Raw genomic sequence first — 18736 nt, 5'->3', positions numbered from 1 at the left:
TGATTTAATGCAAGATACGAATTTATTTGCTCCAGCTTCGAGGGCGCTTTCAGGGTGGCTTCACTAAAGAAGCCTTGCATGCGTAGGGCCGGCGAGCGCAGCGAAGTTGACTGCAGTTACTGGTTGACAGCCGGCTGAACATGAGCCAGCAGTGTGCCCAGGTGGCCAAGGTGGCTAATGGCACCCTGGCTTGTATCGGGAATAGTGTGGCCAGCAGTAGGGAACTGATCGTGCCCCTGTACTCGGTGCTGGTGAGGCTGCACTTTAAATACTGTATTCGGTTTTGGGCCCCTCACTGCAAGAAAGACATTGAGGTGCTGGAGCGTGTCCAGAGGAGAGCCACAAAGCTGGTGAGGGCTCTGGAGCACAAGTCTGATCAGGAGCAGCTGAGGAAACTGGGGTTGTTCAGCCTGGAGAAGAGGAGGCTGAGGGGAGACCTGATCGCCCTCTACAACTGCCTGACAGGAGGCTGTAGTGAGGTGGGGGTCGGCCTCTTCTCCCCAGTAACGGATGATAGGATGAGGGGGAATGGTTTGAAGCTGCGCCAGGCAGGTTTAGGCTAGACATTAGGAGAAATTTCTTCACTGAAAGGGTTGTCAAGCATTGGAACGGGCTGCCCGGTTTATAACCATTTTTAATGTTAATGCATGGGAGAAGTTAGACATCAGCTTTCTACCATTTTGCCACATTTTGTAAATGACGGTTTGGCACAGTTGTGTGTTGGTAGTACAGCAGAAACAAGGTCACAGTAAAACATTAAAATAATACAAATAGCAACACCTAAACCCAGAGGAGCTTTCTCCCTCAACATGCTCGTTGCACACGCGCATCCACTGTACGTGATTTAAAATAAGGGCCCGGTGACCCAATGCATAAATCCAGCTGTCGGAGAATAAAATGACACTTGAAAAGTATCTCCCCTTTAACTTAAGGCTTTGAAAAATAATGTACTAAAGACTAGGCATGTAGTGTATCTAAAAAATTACAGTGCTTACAGTAGCAGACCTTGTAATTTCACATGTGTAAGGTGGAGGGCAAAAAAGGCATTAAGACCCATTTTATTGAAACCAGAATTATGCCACCTAGGCTTAAATCACAATTAAGCAATCATTACCAGACTTCAAAAATACCAGTTTTGTTGAAAACGTGTTAAAAGAGCATTTGCACAAATTTCATTTACAGTCAGTTCTATAGACAATGTCAGATAAATCGATAAGACTTCTGCTTGCAACCATGTTAAACTGCACACCCAAGCTTTTCTCTCAAAGTAGAAAGGGCTCCTCACACATACCTGTAACCTAAGAGCTTGACTTGCCCCTTCTTTTAAAAATGATTGCTTTTTTTGAGGGCAGGAAAAATGAAAGGTGGAAAATGCTAATGGTAGTTTTCCTGTTTTCTCACGCTCCTCCCTGGTTAATCTGGAAGCAGGGGTGGTCAGAGTGACTCCACCCTGTTCTTTTTTTGCCCAGTTTACTGCCCAGGTGAGCTGCTATGGTTCTGTTAAACAACCAAAAAAACTTGCTAATTAGAGAGAAGAGCTCTGCTCGCATCCCACAACATGCAGACCTGGGCTTTGGTGAAGAACACACAGTCAGAGCCCAACGCTCGTGAAAATCTGGATTCTCCCGTAGGCTTGACTGCAAGTAGGTTCCGATTCCACGAGGCAGAGTCTTGACTTCATTAAATGTACTTACACGTTTTCTTGGACTGGAACTTTTTTTGTGATTGTCAAACAGGCACAATTGCTACAAATCCCACGTAAGAAAGCTCCCTTTTGAATTTAATCACCAGTGCTGTAATTCTCAACTATGTGGGAGATGATGGGAAAGGAAGAAGCTCTTTTCTATTTTATTTTATTTTTTTTTAACAGTGTCACAAACAATTATAAGGCCAAAACACACAATATTAAATAGAAAATCTAAAATTAAGTTGCTGACATTCAGTGAAAAAACCTGAGGTATACAAAATAATTTTACAGTTGTGCGTAAATTTGCTATAGTTTTCAAAAGGTGCTTTTCCATTTTCAGGTAGTGGTTCATTGCCCAAGTGATCTTCATGTATAACTGTGCAATTGTGACCAATTAAAAAATACAATGTATTCAATAGCTAATGGTTCTTCAGAACTCTTTTTTTAAAAAAAAAAAAAAAATTACATTTATTGTAACAGCAGTAATGTAGCAAAATAAAACTACAGCCAAAACAACTCACAATCTTCAGCTGGTGTATTTACTGTTGCAAATGAGAAGTGACTATTTTTCACTTTACTTTGGATGTTGACATACAAAAAGCACAGTGAGCATTAGCTCAGACTTCAGAAATTGTCAGGACTTATCCTGGAGAAAACGAGATGTAAAACAGAAAAAAAAATGGCAGCGCCAAGTATTTTTTTCTCCTTCCAGCTCCTATTGGCAACCGATAAAAGCGGACAAAGATAATGTAATTACACCGGACTTCAAAACAAAGAATTTTAAGGTTATAAAACTAGAGAGCTTTTGGCTGAGCATTTCCCTGAGTCTTCGTTTTTTTAAAATCATGTGCTAGGCATTACGTTCAGAGAATCTGTTACAAAGGGCTTGGTTAATAAAGGCTGTTTAGCTGTATATGCCAAAGCTAGGCACTTCTATTCTTAAAAACCCTAAGCAAGAACTGCTGAGGAAGCAATTTGATTCTTCAGAATCTGGTGTTTTTCCTAAGGAGAAAAGCAAACTTCACGTATTTTTTTGCATTAAGACTTGGATAATTTGAAATTGCACCACACGATTCGCGATCTGTACTTTGTGAACAAGACTAACGGGGATATCTTTTGGGGCAAGACCGAAACAAAAAACTCTGGGACCGCTACCTAATTTAAAAAACTTTGGTTTTTATAGTATTTTATGAGAAAATAGAAGGCACAACTATGCATCAAAACTATGATTTTGTATTTTAACCTGCTTACATTGTTTTCATCAGCACATCAGACTTCCTGTAAGTCTGTCCCATAAAGATGTATTTTAGTAACGGCAATTGTAATAAGATTTCCCTATTACCTAAATAAGATGACTATTAGCGAGAAGGCATCTTTGAAAAAGGTACATTCAACAAGAGATGAACTGGTGTCCATCCACTAAAGATTCACCATTCTAGGTCTACAGGATACTCTCCGGTGAGACACGCTGTGCAATGACCAATCTTCCCAACACGCGATTTCTGGCTTTTAAGTTTGTTCTCATTCTCTTGTCTTGCTTTGATGCTTTCTTGCACGGACGATACCAGCCCTTCCACAGAAAGATAGACAACGCTGTCTGCTCCTAGAGGAAATAAAGAATTCATCAGTTACAGCTGCAGTACTGCACCAAATGCAATGCTCTTGGGAAATGGCAGATGCGTTACTGTATGGAGAGGGATGACCTTACCTAGAGAGAACTGATATGAAAAATTATCAGACCATAATAAGCTTTGCCCTTCTCAAATTCTTTGTGCGGGGAGCAGACTCACTGAAAGCTAGACAGAAGGTTCTGAGTGGGGAACAAATAGGTCACACACACTGCAAAAATAGAAACAAAATCCAGAGCGTGTGTTGAGACTCCCTAAACTCCCTATAGTTTCCCAGAGCCACCCTCTGGTTTGGGTCTGGAAGCAGCTGTGTGCTTCCCAAACTGCACACCCAGGACTACGAACCCCTACTGGGACTTGGAGGAGGGCAAGTCCATCGTGTTAAAAAAAATTCAATCTGCAGTTCATGCAAATGTTCTAGCAGTATGAAATTTTGATAGCCTTTTCATTAGTTTTCTATCATTTGCACTCACTATTTTGTGAATGATACTTAAAAATGAGATCCTACAAACTTGAGATATTAAAACATGCCTTCACAATAATTTGGGGGAAAATAATTCATTGCAACAGTAGACAGTAAGTAATTAACACAGGAAATCTGAGTTTACAGTTTCCCAAGTGGTAACCACAGCTATGTTCTTAAACCATCTTTAAAATATTTTGCAGCACAATAGCCCATATTATAGTAGATCTCCTCATTCACAAGCCTTCACACGACTTCTGCTGCTGCTATCCTGATGAAGAGCACATTATTTACCACATCACAAGCAACATAAGCTGTTGGTTCTTCTTTTGTTCTGCTGCAAACATGACTCACTCTAGAGATTTGAGAATGTATTTAACATTCTTTGATTAGTTTCAAATATAATTTCTTTCAAAGTGAAATATATAATGCAGTTAGAATTATTTACATAAATTTAAATTTGTAGAAAAATCAGTGGGTGTTTACAAATTCCGAACATATTTTTATGAATATCTCATGGAAGTGAAAGTACATTAGCTTTTCATTACAGGACAGTTTTTCACTGCATATTTTCTTCCTGATATTTTGCCTACAGTAGCTCCTTGTTGACTGCCCCAGAAGGAGCTCTTAAGTATTGGAAAGCTATGTTGTCACACCTTCTTTGTAACTTATGATTATGCAATTATTCTAATGCGTTCTGTTGTTTGGAGAAATATCATTCACTGTGTTAAAAAAAAGCGTGTAACTAAATTGGTTTGATCTGTAGGGTTCTCACAATGCAGAAATTTATTGTGTCAACCTTATGATTTTTTAGTCAGTTTTGCCACTGTTGCCTTGATGTGTTGTCCTATATTTTGATGTAGACAATAAAATGCCTACAGGTAAAATCTCTCTCAAAAAAAGAAAAGAAAAAGTAGCAGTTACCTATATAGTTTGCAAGATCATGAAATTCAGGTCTGTTGGCAATGAGTTCTTCTTTAGTTGGAATGTTTATTCCCATGTAACAAGGAAATCTTATGGGAGGTGAAGCCACACGGATGTGCACCTGAATAAAAATACAGTTTCAAATCAGACTGCTAAAGGGTAAAGGTCAGCAGACCGTAACATAATGGCAAAGTCCCATTTCTGTAAAATAATCATGAAGAACAGAACACAGCACTACACAGAAGTCGTGGAAGGGTTAAAAGTAAGATAAAGTTTTTTTCAGGTGCCAACACAGCAGGAGAGAGAAAGACAGGTTTAGAATTTATTTTTACAGTGTTTCCTAATGTTATTAAAAGGTTCCGTCCTGATTTTGCTTTTCTTCTACGGTGTTCAATCCTTGATGCAGCACATGTTTCAGTTTACAAAGTCAAATATTATACAGAACATGTTTTCTCCAGTGACAGGCTTGCATATTCTGTTTTAATTAAAAAAACTTAATTAAAAATTTTGTGCTCTGGTGACTTCAGGCACATGCCTGTTTACTGCAGTATGTGGCTGTACTTAATGTAGTACCACAAGTCACACGTATGTCAGGAATACCACACCAATAAATACCTGATTTTCTGATCTTAATTAATCTGTTTTCCAGTCTCTCTTTGTTTGCCAGATAGCACTTCATAAACGGAGACCTGTTCCTCCCCCCTTAATGTCCCAAAAATCACAGTCTTACAAAAGAAACTTCTCAACCTGTCTTCACAATAAACATGCACTAGCTGTTGGTTTTTTGCACAGTTGCCCTTTTAAATATGGGAACAATGTAGAGTACAAATGAAGACAAAGCCCTGTGCTTCACCCTCCCATCAATCTTCTCTTTACATGTGTATTGTACTGACTGAAAATTAACTTACCTCTTTGGCTCCTGATTCTCTCAGTAGTTTTATTATGGGTGAAATGGTATTGCCCCTCACAATTGAATCATCAATGATAACAACTCGCTTGCCTTTAAAATTATCAGACAGAACGCCGAACTTCTTTGCAACACCAAGTTGCCGTAACCTCATATTTGGCTGGATAAATGTTCTTCCTACATAACGGTTTTTACAGAGTACTTCAACGTATGGCAGTCCGCACTGTAAACAGGAGACAATTAAACAGAATTAATATCTATAAAACTGGATATCCTCACTTTAAAGCAACCTTAGCGTGACTTCATAGTAACCAAAGAACCTTGAAATACTTTAATATAGTGGAATAATGACAGAAAAAACAAGTGCAGATGACTCAATAGGAGTACCTGGCACACTCAAGATATAAAGCTTTATCAATACAAAGCTCTAATGGCCCATACCATAATGTCCCATTACAAGAAGAGGTATGTCTAAATATGCTTGGGTCAAAAAAAAGAAAAGGCAAGTTAACATATACCTTTTGAGCATAACCAAGAGCTGCTGGGGTTGCAGACTCTGGAACAGTGCTGACCAGGTCTGCTTCCACGGGTGCTTCAATAGCAAGCTGCTGCCCACATCTTCTCCTGACGGAATACACCATCTGACCTAAGAACAGCAAGAAGTGTTTTTCCTGGTATACATAATGCAGATTTCCTCTCAGTTTGCTGTACAAATTTCTGTGGCAAGTTGCAGGAATAAAAGTCAGTGAGAAAAGCTACAGAACTAATAAGCAGTCACTCACACAAGGTCATTTTTTAATTCCTTCCATAATGTCATATTCTTACATTCACATTTGCATCACTACACAGAGAATTAAAATCCAGTTTGCCTTAATCAGTTAACTAAAGGTCCCGTGGATCTTAGCAAAATCTATTTACAGGAGGAAAGGAGTAGAAGTTACGCCTGCCTGTTCGTAACGTGCATATTCTGTTTTTAGGCTGGTTTCTCCAGCAAAGTTTGTGCAATCCTTCTGTCTGCCTCTGCCCACTTATTAAATTTGAATCAGTTGGCAAAATTCACCCCAAATTTAGTCAGGGGAAAAGAGGCCTCAGAAACTTTTAAAGTCCTAAAAAATTTGCAACATGGGAAGGAACTGGCGGTGTTGTGATGAGATGAGGCACAGCAAAGGGTACAGCAGCAGTACTAAGGAATGTAAGAAGTAAGGATATTGAAAGGTAAGAGGATCATGAAAAAAAGGGATGTGGAGTGAAATTGGCTTTATAAAGGTGGGGGGAACTGCATAGGATCAACAGATGGCATGGCCATAGAAAGCAAAGAAGAGCTTGTTTGTTAGGTACGAGAGTCCTGGCTCATACCTCGTCACTGAGACAATTTCTGAGGGCTTCTACTGAAACAATAATAAAAGCATTAGACTGACAGCCCCAAGTACTTAGATAATGCATATATTTCAAGTTATATGAAAAGCATCTTCCTGAAATAACCTTTTCTTGCAAAGAAAACACCAAGATGAAGTTGTTTTGCAGATCCTATTTTGTAAGTCTAATTTTTAGAAAGTTTTCCAAGAATCAGTAAAGTTCCTTTCTTAAGTCTCTTGCTTTTAAGGGATATTTCCTCTACCTTAATCATGTTTGTGGCTCTTTTCATCCCTTCCGTAGGACTACTCAGGCAGCCTGAGTGAGGCCACATGCACAGCCAGGAAGAGGAAGGTGATGTTACATGCTCCTCCTGGTGAGTTTCATGTCATCAAGAACTGTGCAAACCCATTCTGTCCCAGCCCTGCTCTGCAAGCTCACATTCAGTGGTACCCTACTATGATCCCAGATCCTTTCCAGAGTCATCGTTCTCCAGGACAACATCTCCCATTATTTAGGGAGGAGCTTGATACATCTTTTGCATCCTCTTACCTTCAAAAATACTGTCTGGTCTTGCAAAATAAACATATTCAAAGATGCAGAATGCTGACGGATCTCCTTCAGGTCTTGGTACAACATCCAGTGTCTGGACATCGTATCTGGAAATTTTCACAATCTCTCCAGGAAGGACCTCACGATAGTACCTTGAAAGAGAAATACATACCATTTAGAAATGTCCTGAACCTGGATGATAGTTCTGAAATATAAACAAGATTCAACTGACAGGAAAAAATGCTTTTGAACATCCTAACATGACAATTTGCTTCTATCTTAGGATTTGACCTGGAGTGTTTTAAGATCAACATGCTAAAACAAGTGACCCTTACTAAACCGGTCTGAATTAATACCCCAAAGCAGTAAATACTTAGCACCAGAGAATTATGGTATTCTTCCTGTATGTTGAGATGTACAGTACTCAATCTAGTACAGGCTTAATGGAGATTAAGTATATTTTAATAATTTCGTCCTAGATCAATACTAGAGGACTTTTCTATGAAAGCTAATGAACGTAAAAATGCAATATAAAAAACATAATCAAGAATAAAGATGGTTGCCAAAAAAATCCTGCCCTACAAGCCAATACCTAGAGAAGGTATTGCTGAGGTCAGCTGTATGACACCGAGGCCAGCTGTGTGAGGTTTAACAAGGCCCAGCGCCGGGTCCTGCACTTGGGTCACAACAACCCCATGCAGCGCTACAGGCTTGGGGAAGAGTGGCTGGAAAGCTGCCTGGCAAAAAGGACCCAGGGGTGCTGGCTGACAGCCGGCTGAATATGAGCCAGCAGTGTGCCCAGGTGGACAAGGTGGCCAACAGCATCCTGGCTTGTATCAGGAATAGTGTGGCCAGCAGGAGCATGGAAGTGATCCTGCCGCTGTACTCAGCACTGGTGAGGCCACACCTGGAATACTGGGTTCAGTTTTGGGCCCCTCACTACAGGAAAGATGTTGTGTTGCTGGAACATGTCCAGAGGAGAGCAACGAAGCTGGTGAGGGGTCTGGAGCACAAGTCTTACAAGGAGCGGCTGAGGGAACTGGGGCTGTTCAGCCTGGAGAAAAGGAAGCTGAGAGGAGACCTTATTGCCCTCTACAGCTACCTGACAGGTAAGGTTTGTCAAGAATTGGAACAGGCTGCCCAGGGAAGCGGAGGAGTCCCCATCCCTGGAGGTATTTAAAAGACAAGTAGACGAGGTGCTTAGGGACACGGTTTAGTGGTGGAGTGGCAGTGTTAGGTTAACAGTTGGACTTCATGATCTTAAAGTCTTTTCCAACCTAAACGATTCAATGATTCTATGAAATATCTGTCTAGTGGTGACAGACAGCTACCTCTGAATGATGTATAGCCAACTAGAAATGTACATTCCAATTCTCATACCTGAAGAAATATGGAATAGTATTAGGTTTATTATGTTACAATGTTTAACCTTATTAAACATTTTTCTAGATCCTTTAGTGAGTCCTCAGGTGGCTGTTCTAACAATTGCAATCTAAATCTATCCCAAAATACTGAAATATCCTGGAGATATAAATCAGATGTGAGCAAATCTGTGATTATTCGCTGGTCAGATACTAGCATTATTAGCAGGCAGCAGCACTGCCTACAGTGGAAGTTTAGACAGAACTGCCTTTTTGAAAACCCACAGGATTCAGCTGATGCTCCTACATGGTAAGCTTCCCTTAACATAGATTTTGAAGAAGTTTCAGAAAACAGTTATTTTTATCCATAAGTAGAATAAATTGTCTCAAGAAAGCCCAATCTGCGATCTCCCGAAGAGCCTCTTAGCCTTCTCTTTTTGTCCAGGGAAAGTATCACACCTTTCTTTTCAGAGTATCTTAGCTAGAGAGTTACAAGAACGTCATCTCCTGTTTTGGCTCTGATGGGTGTTTGCACGCATGGAAATAGTTTCAGGTGCCCATCATTTTTTTCAAGCAAGGAGACTGGCTCATCAGAGAGCATATGCTACAGCTCAGGTTAGTCCAGCCTGTGAGCTACCAATGTAACCTTCCTGTAGTTGAAGAACTATTTTGTAATACGATTCTGCTGCGAACAAGGCTACAATTAAAAACTTATATGGATAACCAGGTTTAATGCAACAAGTAAGAGGCATTTACTTTACAACAGTAAAGATGTCTTTACTGTTACTTGCTGAACACATAAATCTTCTTTTACATTTATCTGTTCAAGAAAATAAACTGGCAAAAAAGTCCTGGCCAAACGCCCCCCCCCCCCCCCCCCCAACAGCCCAGCAAACTAATCCTTGATGTCTTTCATGTCATTATAATCATATTTCGTAATTTGAGGTTTAATGCTTAATTGCTGGCTGAGGAGAGCTTTCAGATAAAGTGAGAATCAGGGCACTTACTCTGCACCAATAGACAAAAAGCTACAGGATTCAGAAGAGACTACCCATCCTTCTGTTTCACTGTTATCTTTCCCTGAAATGAAAGATTTCGGTTAGAGTCCACAATTCTTGTTACCATTACACCCCCTCAGCAATTGCATTTCTACTGCAGTATCTGGCTTGCTATGGTTTAGGTTGCCAAGTGCACAACTAAAGACTGTTGTAATTTCTAACTAAAAGGTATAGCATTCCAAAGTTTCTATAATATTATTTTAAAAAAACCAAACAAACCAACATAAACATCATGAACCTGTTCCTGAAGAGAAATAATTCATTGAATCATAGAATCATAGTATGCTTTGAGTTGGAAGGGACCTTTAGAGGTCATCCAGTCCAACCCCCCTGCAGTGGGCAGGGACACCACTAACTAGATCAGGTTGCTCAGAGCGCCATCCAACCTGGCCTTGAATGTTTCCAGGGATGGGGCCTCCACCACCTCTCTGGGCAACCCATTCCAGTGTTTCACCACCCTCATTGTAAAGAATTTCTTCCTTATATCCAGTCTAAACCTACCCTGTTTTAGTTTAAAACCATTACCCCTTGTCCTGTCACAGCTGGCCCTACTGAAAAGATTTTCCCCATCTTTCCTATAGGCCCCCTTTAGGTACTGAAAGGTCGCAATCAGGTCTCCCCGCAGCCTTCTCTTCTCCAGGCTGGACATCCCCAACTTTCTCAGCCAGCCCTCAGGTCATTTTAGTAGATAACTTGTTGTTTAGTAGATAACTACCTTTGTTATCTATGCATTATTTCATACTTTTCCAATTCCAGTTCAGTGACTTTAGATGTACATAATTACTTTTGTTCACACAAGAAACTCCTTACTTTTCCTGTGCTAAATGTGTTGATAGATAGATCCTTTTGATTGAACTCCAGTAAGGAGAGTTTTTAGAGACAGGCACAGGAAAGATTGAATTGTGTACCATAGGGAAGGAATGTTTGTATGCTGTAAAAAAATCTTGATAATTTTTCTTGTGGTTAAAATTACCAAGTTTTATGAAGATATGGACGCATTTACTACTTTGCCTTTGAATTATTTTGTTTTTAAACAAATGAACAGATCTTAATCTCTCTTCATGGAAAATGTTGATTTGCAGGCTAAACAGGCATACAAAGATTTTTTCCCACAAATGGATTGTATAGTGTTCCATTACTGTAATATGCGTGGCTGGGCACGCTTGGAATTTAGAAATACATTGCCAGTAATCCAGCATTTTTCAGCCACCTTACTACAGGAGAAAGAAAGAAACCAGACTTGTTCCTGGACTGGACACAGTCCTGAGCAACTGGCTCAAGGTGGCCCTGCTTGAGCAGGGGATTTGGACCAGATGACCTCCAGAGGTCCCTTCCGACCTCAACCCTTCTGTGATTCTGTTCATCCCTGCTTTCCTGTTTAGGTAATGAGATGTTAATTAGATTTTCACAAATCTTTTACCACAGTTGGGCTGCCTAATTCTGACACTGTCATCAGGCAACTAAGATTCCCTTTTGCTGGAAACAGAAAAGATGTTTGCAGACTTCCCTACCCATTATTTTTTCCTTACCAACATTTTTTTTTTTGTTTTGAATTTTCAAAACTGACTTTTGCATCACATATTCCTACTTAGACCTCAATAAGTGTAGCTTTGATTACTTGTATCAGTGATTTCAGGCACAAACTATATATATACATATGTATATGTGTGTATATGAATATATATGTATGGTTTACCTTTTCCATTCATGTCCCCTACAGGAATAAGGCGACCGATGCAGAGTGGGCGATTCCCATATGGATCACGTACTGCATAGATTATGTCTTTATGCATAATTAGCAATGAGTATGAAGTTGGAGTTTCATTCATTAAATTTTTTATTCTGAAATGAGACATAGGTGAGCATAATCGTGTGTCACACTAACAGCTGTGTGCATTTACAGCTGCATATTACGCTGAGATAACATTGCTGTTCTTGATTCTGAAACCCATCTTCCTCACCTTGCTACCCAGTCAGCTGTATCGTCATTTTCTAGAGGAGGTGTGAAAGCCAGCAGCTGGGTGATCAGTTCACTGTCAGAACTGGTCGACAGTCCTACACCATGCCGCATAAGCTTTTAAGACAAAAACCAGAAGTGTTACCAACATTAAAAAAAAAATCCCACATAACACCACTCAGATTTTAATCTAACACCACCTTTATGCAATGAACAAATGTTTTAAAAGGTATCAGTGCTTCAGGTGATCAGATCACAATAACCTCAAACTTCTTCCAACAAACCAAACATGCAGAAAGAGCTGGTACAATCATCTACGCCTGGTACTACATTTCTGCCTTTGCATCTCATGCCCTGGCACCACATATGCAACCAAAATTAATACCACGAATATTCAGGGCGTAAATTCATGTTTGGGCCATTTAATCAGCTTTGTGCTTCTGCTTGCTCTGAGAAGAGAGGTAAAATATACAGGAGAAAATACGAAATTACCTATAGCAGATACAGAAAGAGATATCAAGGCACAATGGTGGTTTGGGCACTAAGCAACAACAACAAAAAAAAGAGGTGTGAAGGGAAGCAGAGTGGGATTAAAAAACTGAAATCCCACAATTTAGTTTGCTAGACCTGTCAAATTGTTCTGCTCGGCATATTTATGCTTCTAAGGGAGAAAAGAATCTGCAGTGTATCTAGCCAACTGTTACAACCCCTTCAATGTATGCATTACAGTTCCTAATTTTTATCTTCAGAAATCATTTTACATCTCATGTAACTCTGATTCTCTACTCTCCATCTACATTTCCTCACCACTGTTTTTTTCTCCCATCCATTCATACAGTTGTGGCTCTGAGTAAAGACGGGCTAGGTTCCTTTCGGCACACCATACATTGGCCTTGCTTCAATGCAAAAGTATGTCCTTTCGCTTTTGGATGGAACATATCATAGAAGAGATTTCACAACGAAACATCTGCTGAATTTTAATTTGATTCTTTCACACATACCCTTCTAGCCAAACACACTATAAAATTTGGCATTTGGTGGTTTATGTCCCGACAGTGCTCATGACTAATTTTGCAAGCCAGAAAACCAAATAAAGACAATATTCAAACCAGATATTTCAATTTATAATGCACAGTCATATGATGTGCTCCATCTATCAGCCACCACAAAAGAGCAGAGCTTCAAGCCGAGCTACCTTTTGTTATGGCTGAGTTAGTTTTCTCACTTAATCAATAGGAATGTGACCATCAGTGTAGCAGATTGGTAAATTATCCCCTGTGACAGTTACAAATGCCTCCCCTCTCCAAGATTTTTTTCTTCCAAAATGATTTTTTTTATGGGGCTCTCTCACTACCCCACATAGTTTGGTATTAAGGAAAAGTCACAGCAAACTTACTCTTCATTGCTGCCTCATACTCAGAAAGAAATGATGCCAGAGTCTCCCAAAGGAGATACTAACCTTCCTCCTGAGTCGTACAGCATTTGTTAGCTCCCCATTGTGTGCCACAGCAATCTTCCCATGAAGAGTCTCTACGACAAAAGGCTGGCAGTTCTGCAGCTCAGAAATTCCGGAGGTGGAGTACCTTGTGTGCCCAATACCAAGGTTTGAAACATACAGCTTCTTCAGGCTGTCTGCATTGAAGACGTGATTTATAAGACCCATTCCCTTCGGGAGAAAACGAAAAAGAAGTTCTGCTTGGTTTTGTTTTCCTGGCAATTTCCTCATTTCTCCTTGTGTTTGTTTTTGGTACAGCATTAATGCAAACAACTTTAAGAGAAAGGCAAAAGACATGAGAAAGAAAGAAGCTGAATAGGTATCACAGTGATATATCAGATCCCTTTACTCCTGTTTTTAAATAAAGCAATAGACATTTTTGTGCTGAGGATTTTCATGGAACAATCTATTCCCTGACTAAAAATACATCTTCTGAAAAACACTACCAAACTGTTGTATTTTTTAAAAACACCAGAAAAAAGACTGCCAAAAGACAGGCAAAGAAGAAAAAAGTTGCAAGAAGGAAATTCTATGTAGAGATTACCTTTTACAAGTTAGCAGTATATTGGATTTACTTTTCTACTGGGTCCATGATAATGTTTACTAGATTCTACTGTCATTCTTGCCAATGTCAGAAGCAAAGCCTTTTTCAAGAGGTTTTATTTTTTACTTAAAACAAACTTTTCACATAGCCAGGTTGCCTTCTATCTGAAGCAGAAATGAATCAAAACTTTTTAGTCAGCTGTCAGGAGCTTCTTTTGGCCACAAGTACTATGTGGAGACAATTTAGCAGCAAGAATAGTCTGAAAAAACTGCACAGAGAGTAGAAATTAAGATTGGATCCCAGGCCCTCCTACAAACTCCTGCTTCTGCCACTGCCTGTGGAAAATATTAACATCCTTCTCTGCTCTGTTTCCCTATCACACGTGGCAGCGGTGATATACACGATAGCACACATGATAACACTCCTCTAGGAGCTGGTTGGACTGTTTTCAGAGCTCAACCAAAGGAACTTAAAGTTCAACTGTAGGGTATTTTCTGCTGTGACTGCTATAGAGTAAGAATGCCAAGAGGCTGTGGTTGCACATGTGGTTTTAGGACACTTACTGTCACATTAAAAAGTTACTGCCTCAAACCATCAAACTGGTGTAAGTTTGCTTTAATTGTTCAGCAAACTTTGCCAGATCAATTATCATCTGTTGTCTCACAGATGACATAAAGGTGGTCTGGTGTCTATGTCATGTGCTCATATACACACAGAAATGCTACCATGCACTCTTATTTTCCTTAGGCCAACTTTACCCTAAGAGGAGATCTGGCAGTTCACAGGTCCAGTATTAACGGATGCGGCCACGTGAAGCATTGCAATAGCATAAACAAGCTATGTTGCTTTAAACCAGATTTGGTTACACAAGTAGATAATCTTTTAATTGCAGTTTGAAATATTCCTCTGATTTAGATTGCACTGGTGTGGGATGGCGTATGTGAATTACACCAGTATAAAAAGTTCCCAATGAAGACAATCTTATTGTCTGTATTATACAATGCCTGGTACATGCCAGAACAGGATAATGGCCTGATGAATACTTTAACATATTTTTCTGCATATCCAAGTGTGAAACAATCTGACAGCCTTTATCCTACTGGTATTGCTATGCCTATACAAGAGATTTAAGTTTTTCCACATCCTGAGCTACGACAGTAATGTTTTGTTATACAAATCTAGCTGAAAGGCTCTGACAGACAAATCTGGACAAGTCTTTCTGGAAGAGTTTAAAACAAAGGATTAATAGCCTTTGCAAGGGCTATTAATCTGTGGTCAAAGGCTGGTAACAATCAGAGGGGAACACATACCCATGCCTTAGGCGTTCCAGTGCATACTCTGATACATGTATTGCCTTAAACTGTTGACAAACGTGAGTTTGCATGGAAGCATTGGGTAGTAAATCAATGCAGTGAGAAGCAGGCACCTTTTCCATCCTGTTGTCTCTGCTATGAAGAAGAGTCAGCGGAGTTTGGAGGACAGATGGATAGAGTAGCATCTTAGATGCTGACATTTTTATGGACTAGTTTGCAAGTCAGAGTCCTAAGTATATTTTCACCATTGTAACAGACCCAGATGTTTGTTATGTTAGCACCACTTCCAGGATTAAACAAGCCATATAAATTGTACTCCACAGGCTCCTTATTACACTGTGGTTATTACAGATTTTAAAAGTGCTGTAGCTGAGAAACGTATTTCAAGGATAAAAGAAACCATCACATGCTCTGCAACTCCTTAAATTATCAAAGCTGATATGATGAGACAGTCGATTAAATTCTTAGCATGACAGCTAAGTATTGCAGCTCAGTAACATGGAAACACTACAAATTATGGTATCACCTGCTGGAAGTTCATTCTAAGGAGATCTTTCTTTCTACTACAGGATATATACAGGAGCCCACTTCAAAGGGAGCTGGAATTCCTGTAAATGTTAAGGAAAGCTGAAACCCAAGCAAGAGCATGAATGAAGAACAGATAACAAGGTGCTGAAGCTGAGAAAAGCTGCATTTGAAAGTGTGTGCATGCGTGTGTGTGAATCAGGCTGTAAGTAACAGATAGGAGTGGGGAAATGCCTGAAGAGGCGACAAACGTGATGCTCAATGAGTTTTTGCAGGAGGTATTGAGCAGTCATAGATGTACATGCTGCTACAGCAAAGCAGTTTGTACTCTCAGACTCATGTGAACAGCTTAATTAGTCTTCCTCACAGGCCTCTGAACATGAAGATAAACTGCTTTCTGACTGCAGTCAGAGAACACACATCAAAAATTGCCCCATGGTTATTTTGCTGATGTAGTTTTATTTCCTGCTCTTCCTTATTTCCTTCCTTCCTGCTCTTCGTTATTTCTCTGTTCTTCCAGGATGAGGCTGCTGATTATTTTTTCCTAGTCGCTATTCAATACAGAATGAGCACAAATATCCCCAGAGCATGCAGGTATTCTGCTGGCATAATACTTTTGAGGCTATGGCCATTTTATGTCTTTCAACATCCCCTGGGATTCTCTCAGTTCGAGAAAGACTGCGTGACCTTCTCAGGTCTCCATCCAGTCTTTTATTCTGTTTATTTTTACCTATGGGTAAAGTGGCTGCCACTTCCCTGAGTCTCACTAACACAAGACTTAGTCATCCATTTGTTTGTGCATAGCCTGTAACTGTCTTCCCTTTTCTTTTGATCTCAAGTTGCATTGGTGCTCCAGAGTTAACACCTTAGGTCTGGGGTGGCTTTGGCAAGTAGTTTTTGTGACATCGGTAGCCTGATCTGGATATTTTTATGTGTCTGCTACCACGTGCATGGGTACATCCAGTAGGATAACATTGGCATATTTGTTTTAAACATGCACTTAAGACGGCAATTGCACAAATAACAGAATTAGATACTATCACTGACAAAACCAAAATGGTCCATCAAAACATGTTACCTTCCCTCTAATTATTCTGTTTCCTATCTGAAACAAACTTTCATGCATCTCAGTTAGGCATCTACAAAACTTTCGTCTACGTTTTACCTTGTGCACTTTGAATGCCTGGGATGACTCTCCATCACTTGTCACAATTCCAGCACTCTCCTGGCCCCTATGGACAAAACAGAATTAACATCAAGCACTGAACTGCTAAGAATTAAATACTTTAGCATGCAATGGTTTGGTGGTTTTTCTTCTGTTCTTTACAACATGAAATTTTAATGCAAACTTACTTGTTGTTTCATTTTACAGGCTTGTAATCAAAACTGGTTTCTTGCCCATGTTATGCTTTATTTCCAAACAGTCACATAAGGTTTGTGCCTAAGCCCACTGAATTCAGCGGGAATCTTTCCACTAATAAGCACTGGCTCAGGCTCTTCCTGCAGTCCTATTTCAGTGTGGGCATAAAATAACGGCAGATGCTTAATCTGAAAAGCCACTTTGCAGTGATAGTCTAGGCTCTAGTAGTAGGCTCTGTAGCACTACTCTATTTCTGCTTTGGTTTGGGGAGGGGTGTTAAGAAACTGGTGGTTTTGCCTAAGGGAACACATTGTCTCTTCTGCTGATCGCCTATGCAGAAGCTTTTGCATTCTTGCACTTATGCAGTCAAGCTAGCATTTACAACTCTAAAAGGTCCATGGACCCCCTGATAAAAGTGCTTGAGCACATAAAACTAATATTGGGCACCACAGCTTCTGAACTCAAGCAAAACGCGTCTGGCGTACAGCGTCACCGCACGTGGAAATAGTTCTCTCACAGCAGATCAACCCCAGGCTGGCAGTTGCACTTTGTTGAGCAGAAGAGCTGTATCAGCTGAAACGACAGAGTTTTTCCCTAGCCTGCTCCCTCTTCTCTCCAGCCCTGCCTCCTCTCTGCGTCCCCCGGGGTCCATGCCCGGGAGACGGGCAGGTTCCCTGACACTGCCCTGCCAGAGGCAAGCAGAATACCGCACAACTTCCCAAGGTTTATAATTCAGTCCTTATCCATTGAAAAGGTTACGTTTTGCAGACTGGATTTTTGGTGGGTAACAGTATGGGCTGCTCAATCTTCCTTTAAAAGGCTTCTTGGAATAAGGCAGAGCGTTACGTCTAACGAAACTGCTGCCATACACCCACCATGCCTGTAACACTCATGGGGACTTCGATGGACCGGTAAGCTCCCATCCGCTCTCATATATAATAATGACTGAAAAGCAGAGATGTTTTTCTTAAAAACCTAAACACTTAGAATATTTTTAGAGTATTAAAAGAAGATGCTATTTGCACATTAGACCAGTTTAACTCAACTGAAGTCAAATGGAATTATTTAGTATAAGCAACAATAAAATCAGGCACAAAAAATCTACAGAATGGATGCTAATCTACAGCTGACCACGCTCATTACAAACTGTCTCCAGTTCCTAAAATCCCTTTATTGGTCACTAGCCCCAGTTGCATGTAAAGCAAAATTTGCTTTCAGAAACCCAAGCCAAACCAACTTCACGCGTATCTGAACGAATTTACCCTTTTATTGGCACAGATGATCCCCAAGAGAAAAATCAGAGATGAGGATATTCTTAAATGCATTTATTTGAACTCAGGAAGACGTCCCATACATAAACCCAAAGACCGGTAGGAAAACCCGAGGGCTGGTATAGTGCATTCAGCAACTTTAAATTCAAATGTTAGTATTACAGGCTATTTCCATTTATATACTGGCACTGTCCCTTTAAACATCAACAAAATCAATATCCTGAAAGAGGGGCGAGAACACCCCGAAGGAAGGGGCCTCTCCAGTCCTTGGATGACGTCTTTCATCTAGTGCTAACCAAAGAAAAGGAAGCTCAATTTCATTACCGCAAAGCTGACAC

At 40.2% G+C, this 18736-nt stretch overlaps 1 protein-coding gene across 1 annotated transcript; it reads right to left on the bottom strand.

The window, feature by feature from the left end:
- Positions 1-2540: 2540 nt before the first annotated feature.
- Positions 2541-18050, bottom strand: PPAT (phosphoribosyl pyrophosphate amidotransferase). Its single transcript, XM_009642381.2, has 11 exons — positions 17986-18050; positions 16933-16999; positions 13350-13556; positions 11895-12007; positions 11630-11775; positions 9883-9955; positions 7515-7666; positions 6128-6255; positions 5611-5832; positions 4703-4823; positions 2541-3290 (listed from the first exon to the last, which is right to left on the bottom strand). Exons 1-11 carry the CDS (start codon positions 18048-18050, stop codon positions 3115-3117), a joined length of 1470 nt encoding a protein of 489 aa, XP_009640676.1. The 3' UTR covers positions 2541-3114.
- Positions 18051-18736: the final 686 nt, after the last annotated feature.

This window comes from Egretta garzetta, unplaced genomic scaffold, assembly GCF_000687185.1.
Source record: "Egretta garzetta isolate BGI_Z169 unplaced genomic scaffold, ASM68718v1 scaffold46, whole genome shotgun sequence".
NCBI lineage: Eukaryota > Metazoa > Chordata > Aves > Pelecaniformes > Ardeidae > Egretta > Egretta garzetta.
The sequence above is the reverse complement of the archived record's forward strand: the minus strand, read 5'-3'. Positions and strand labels throughout refer to the sequence as shown.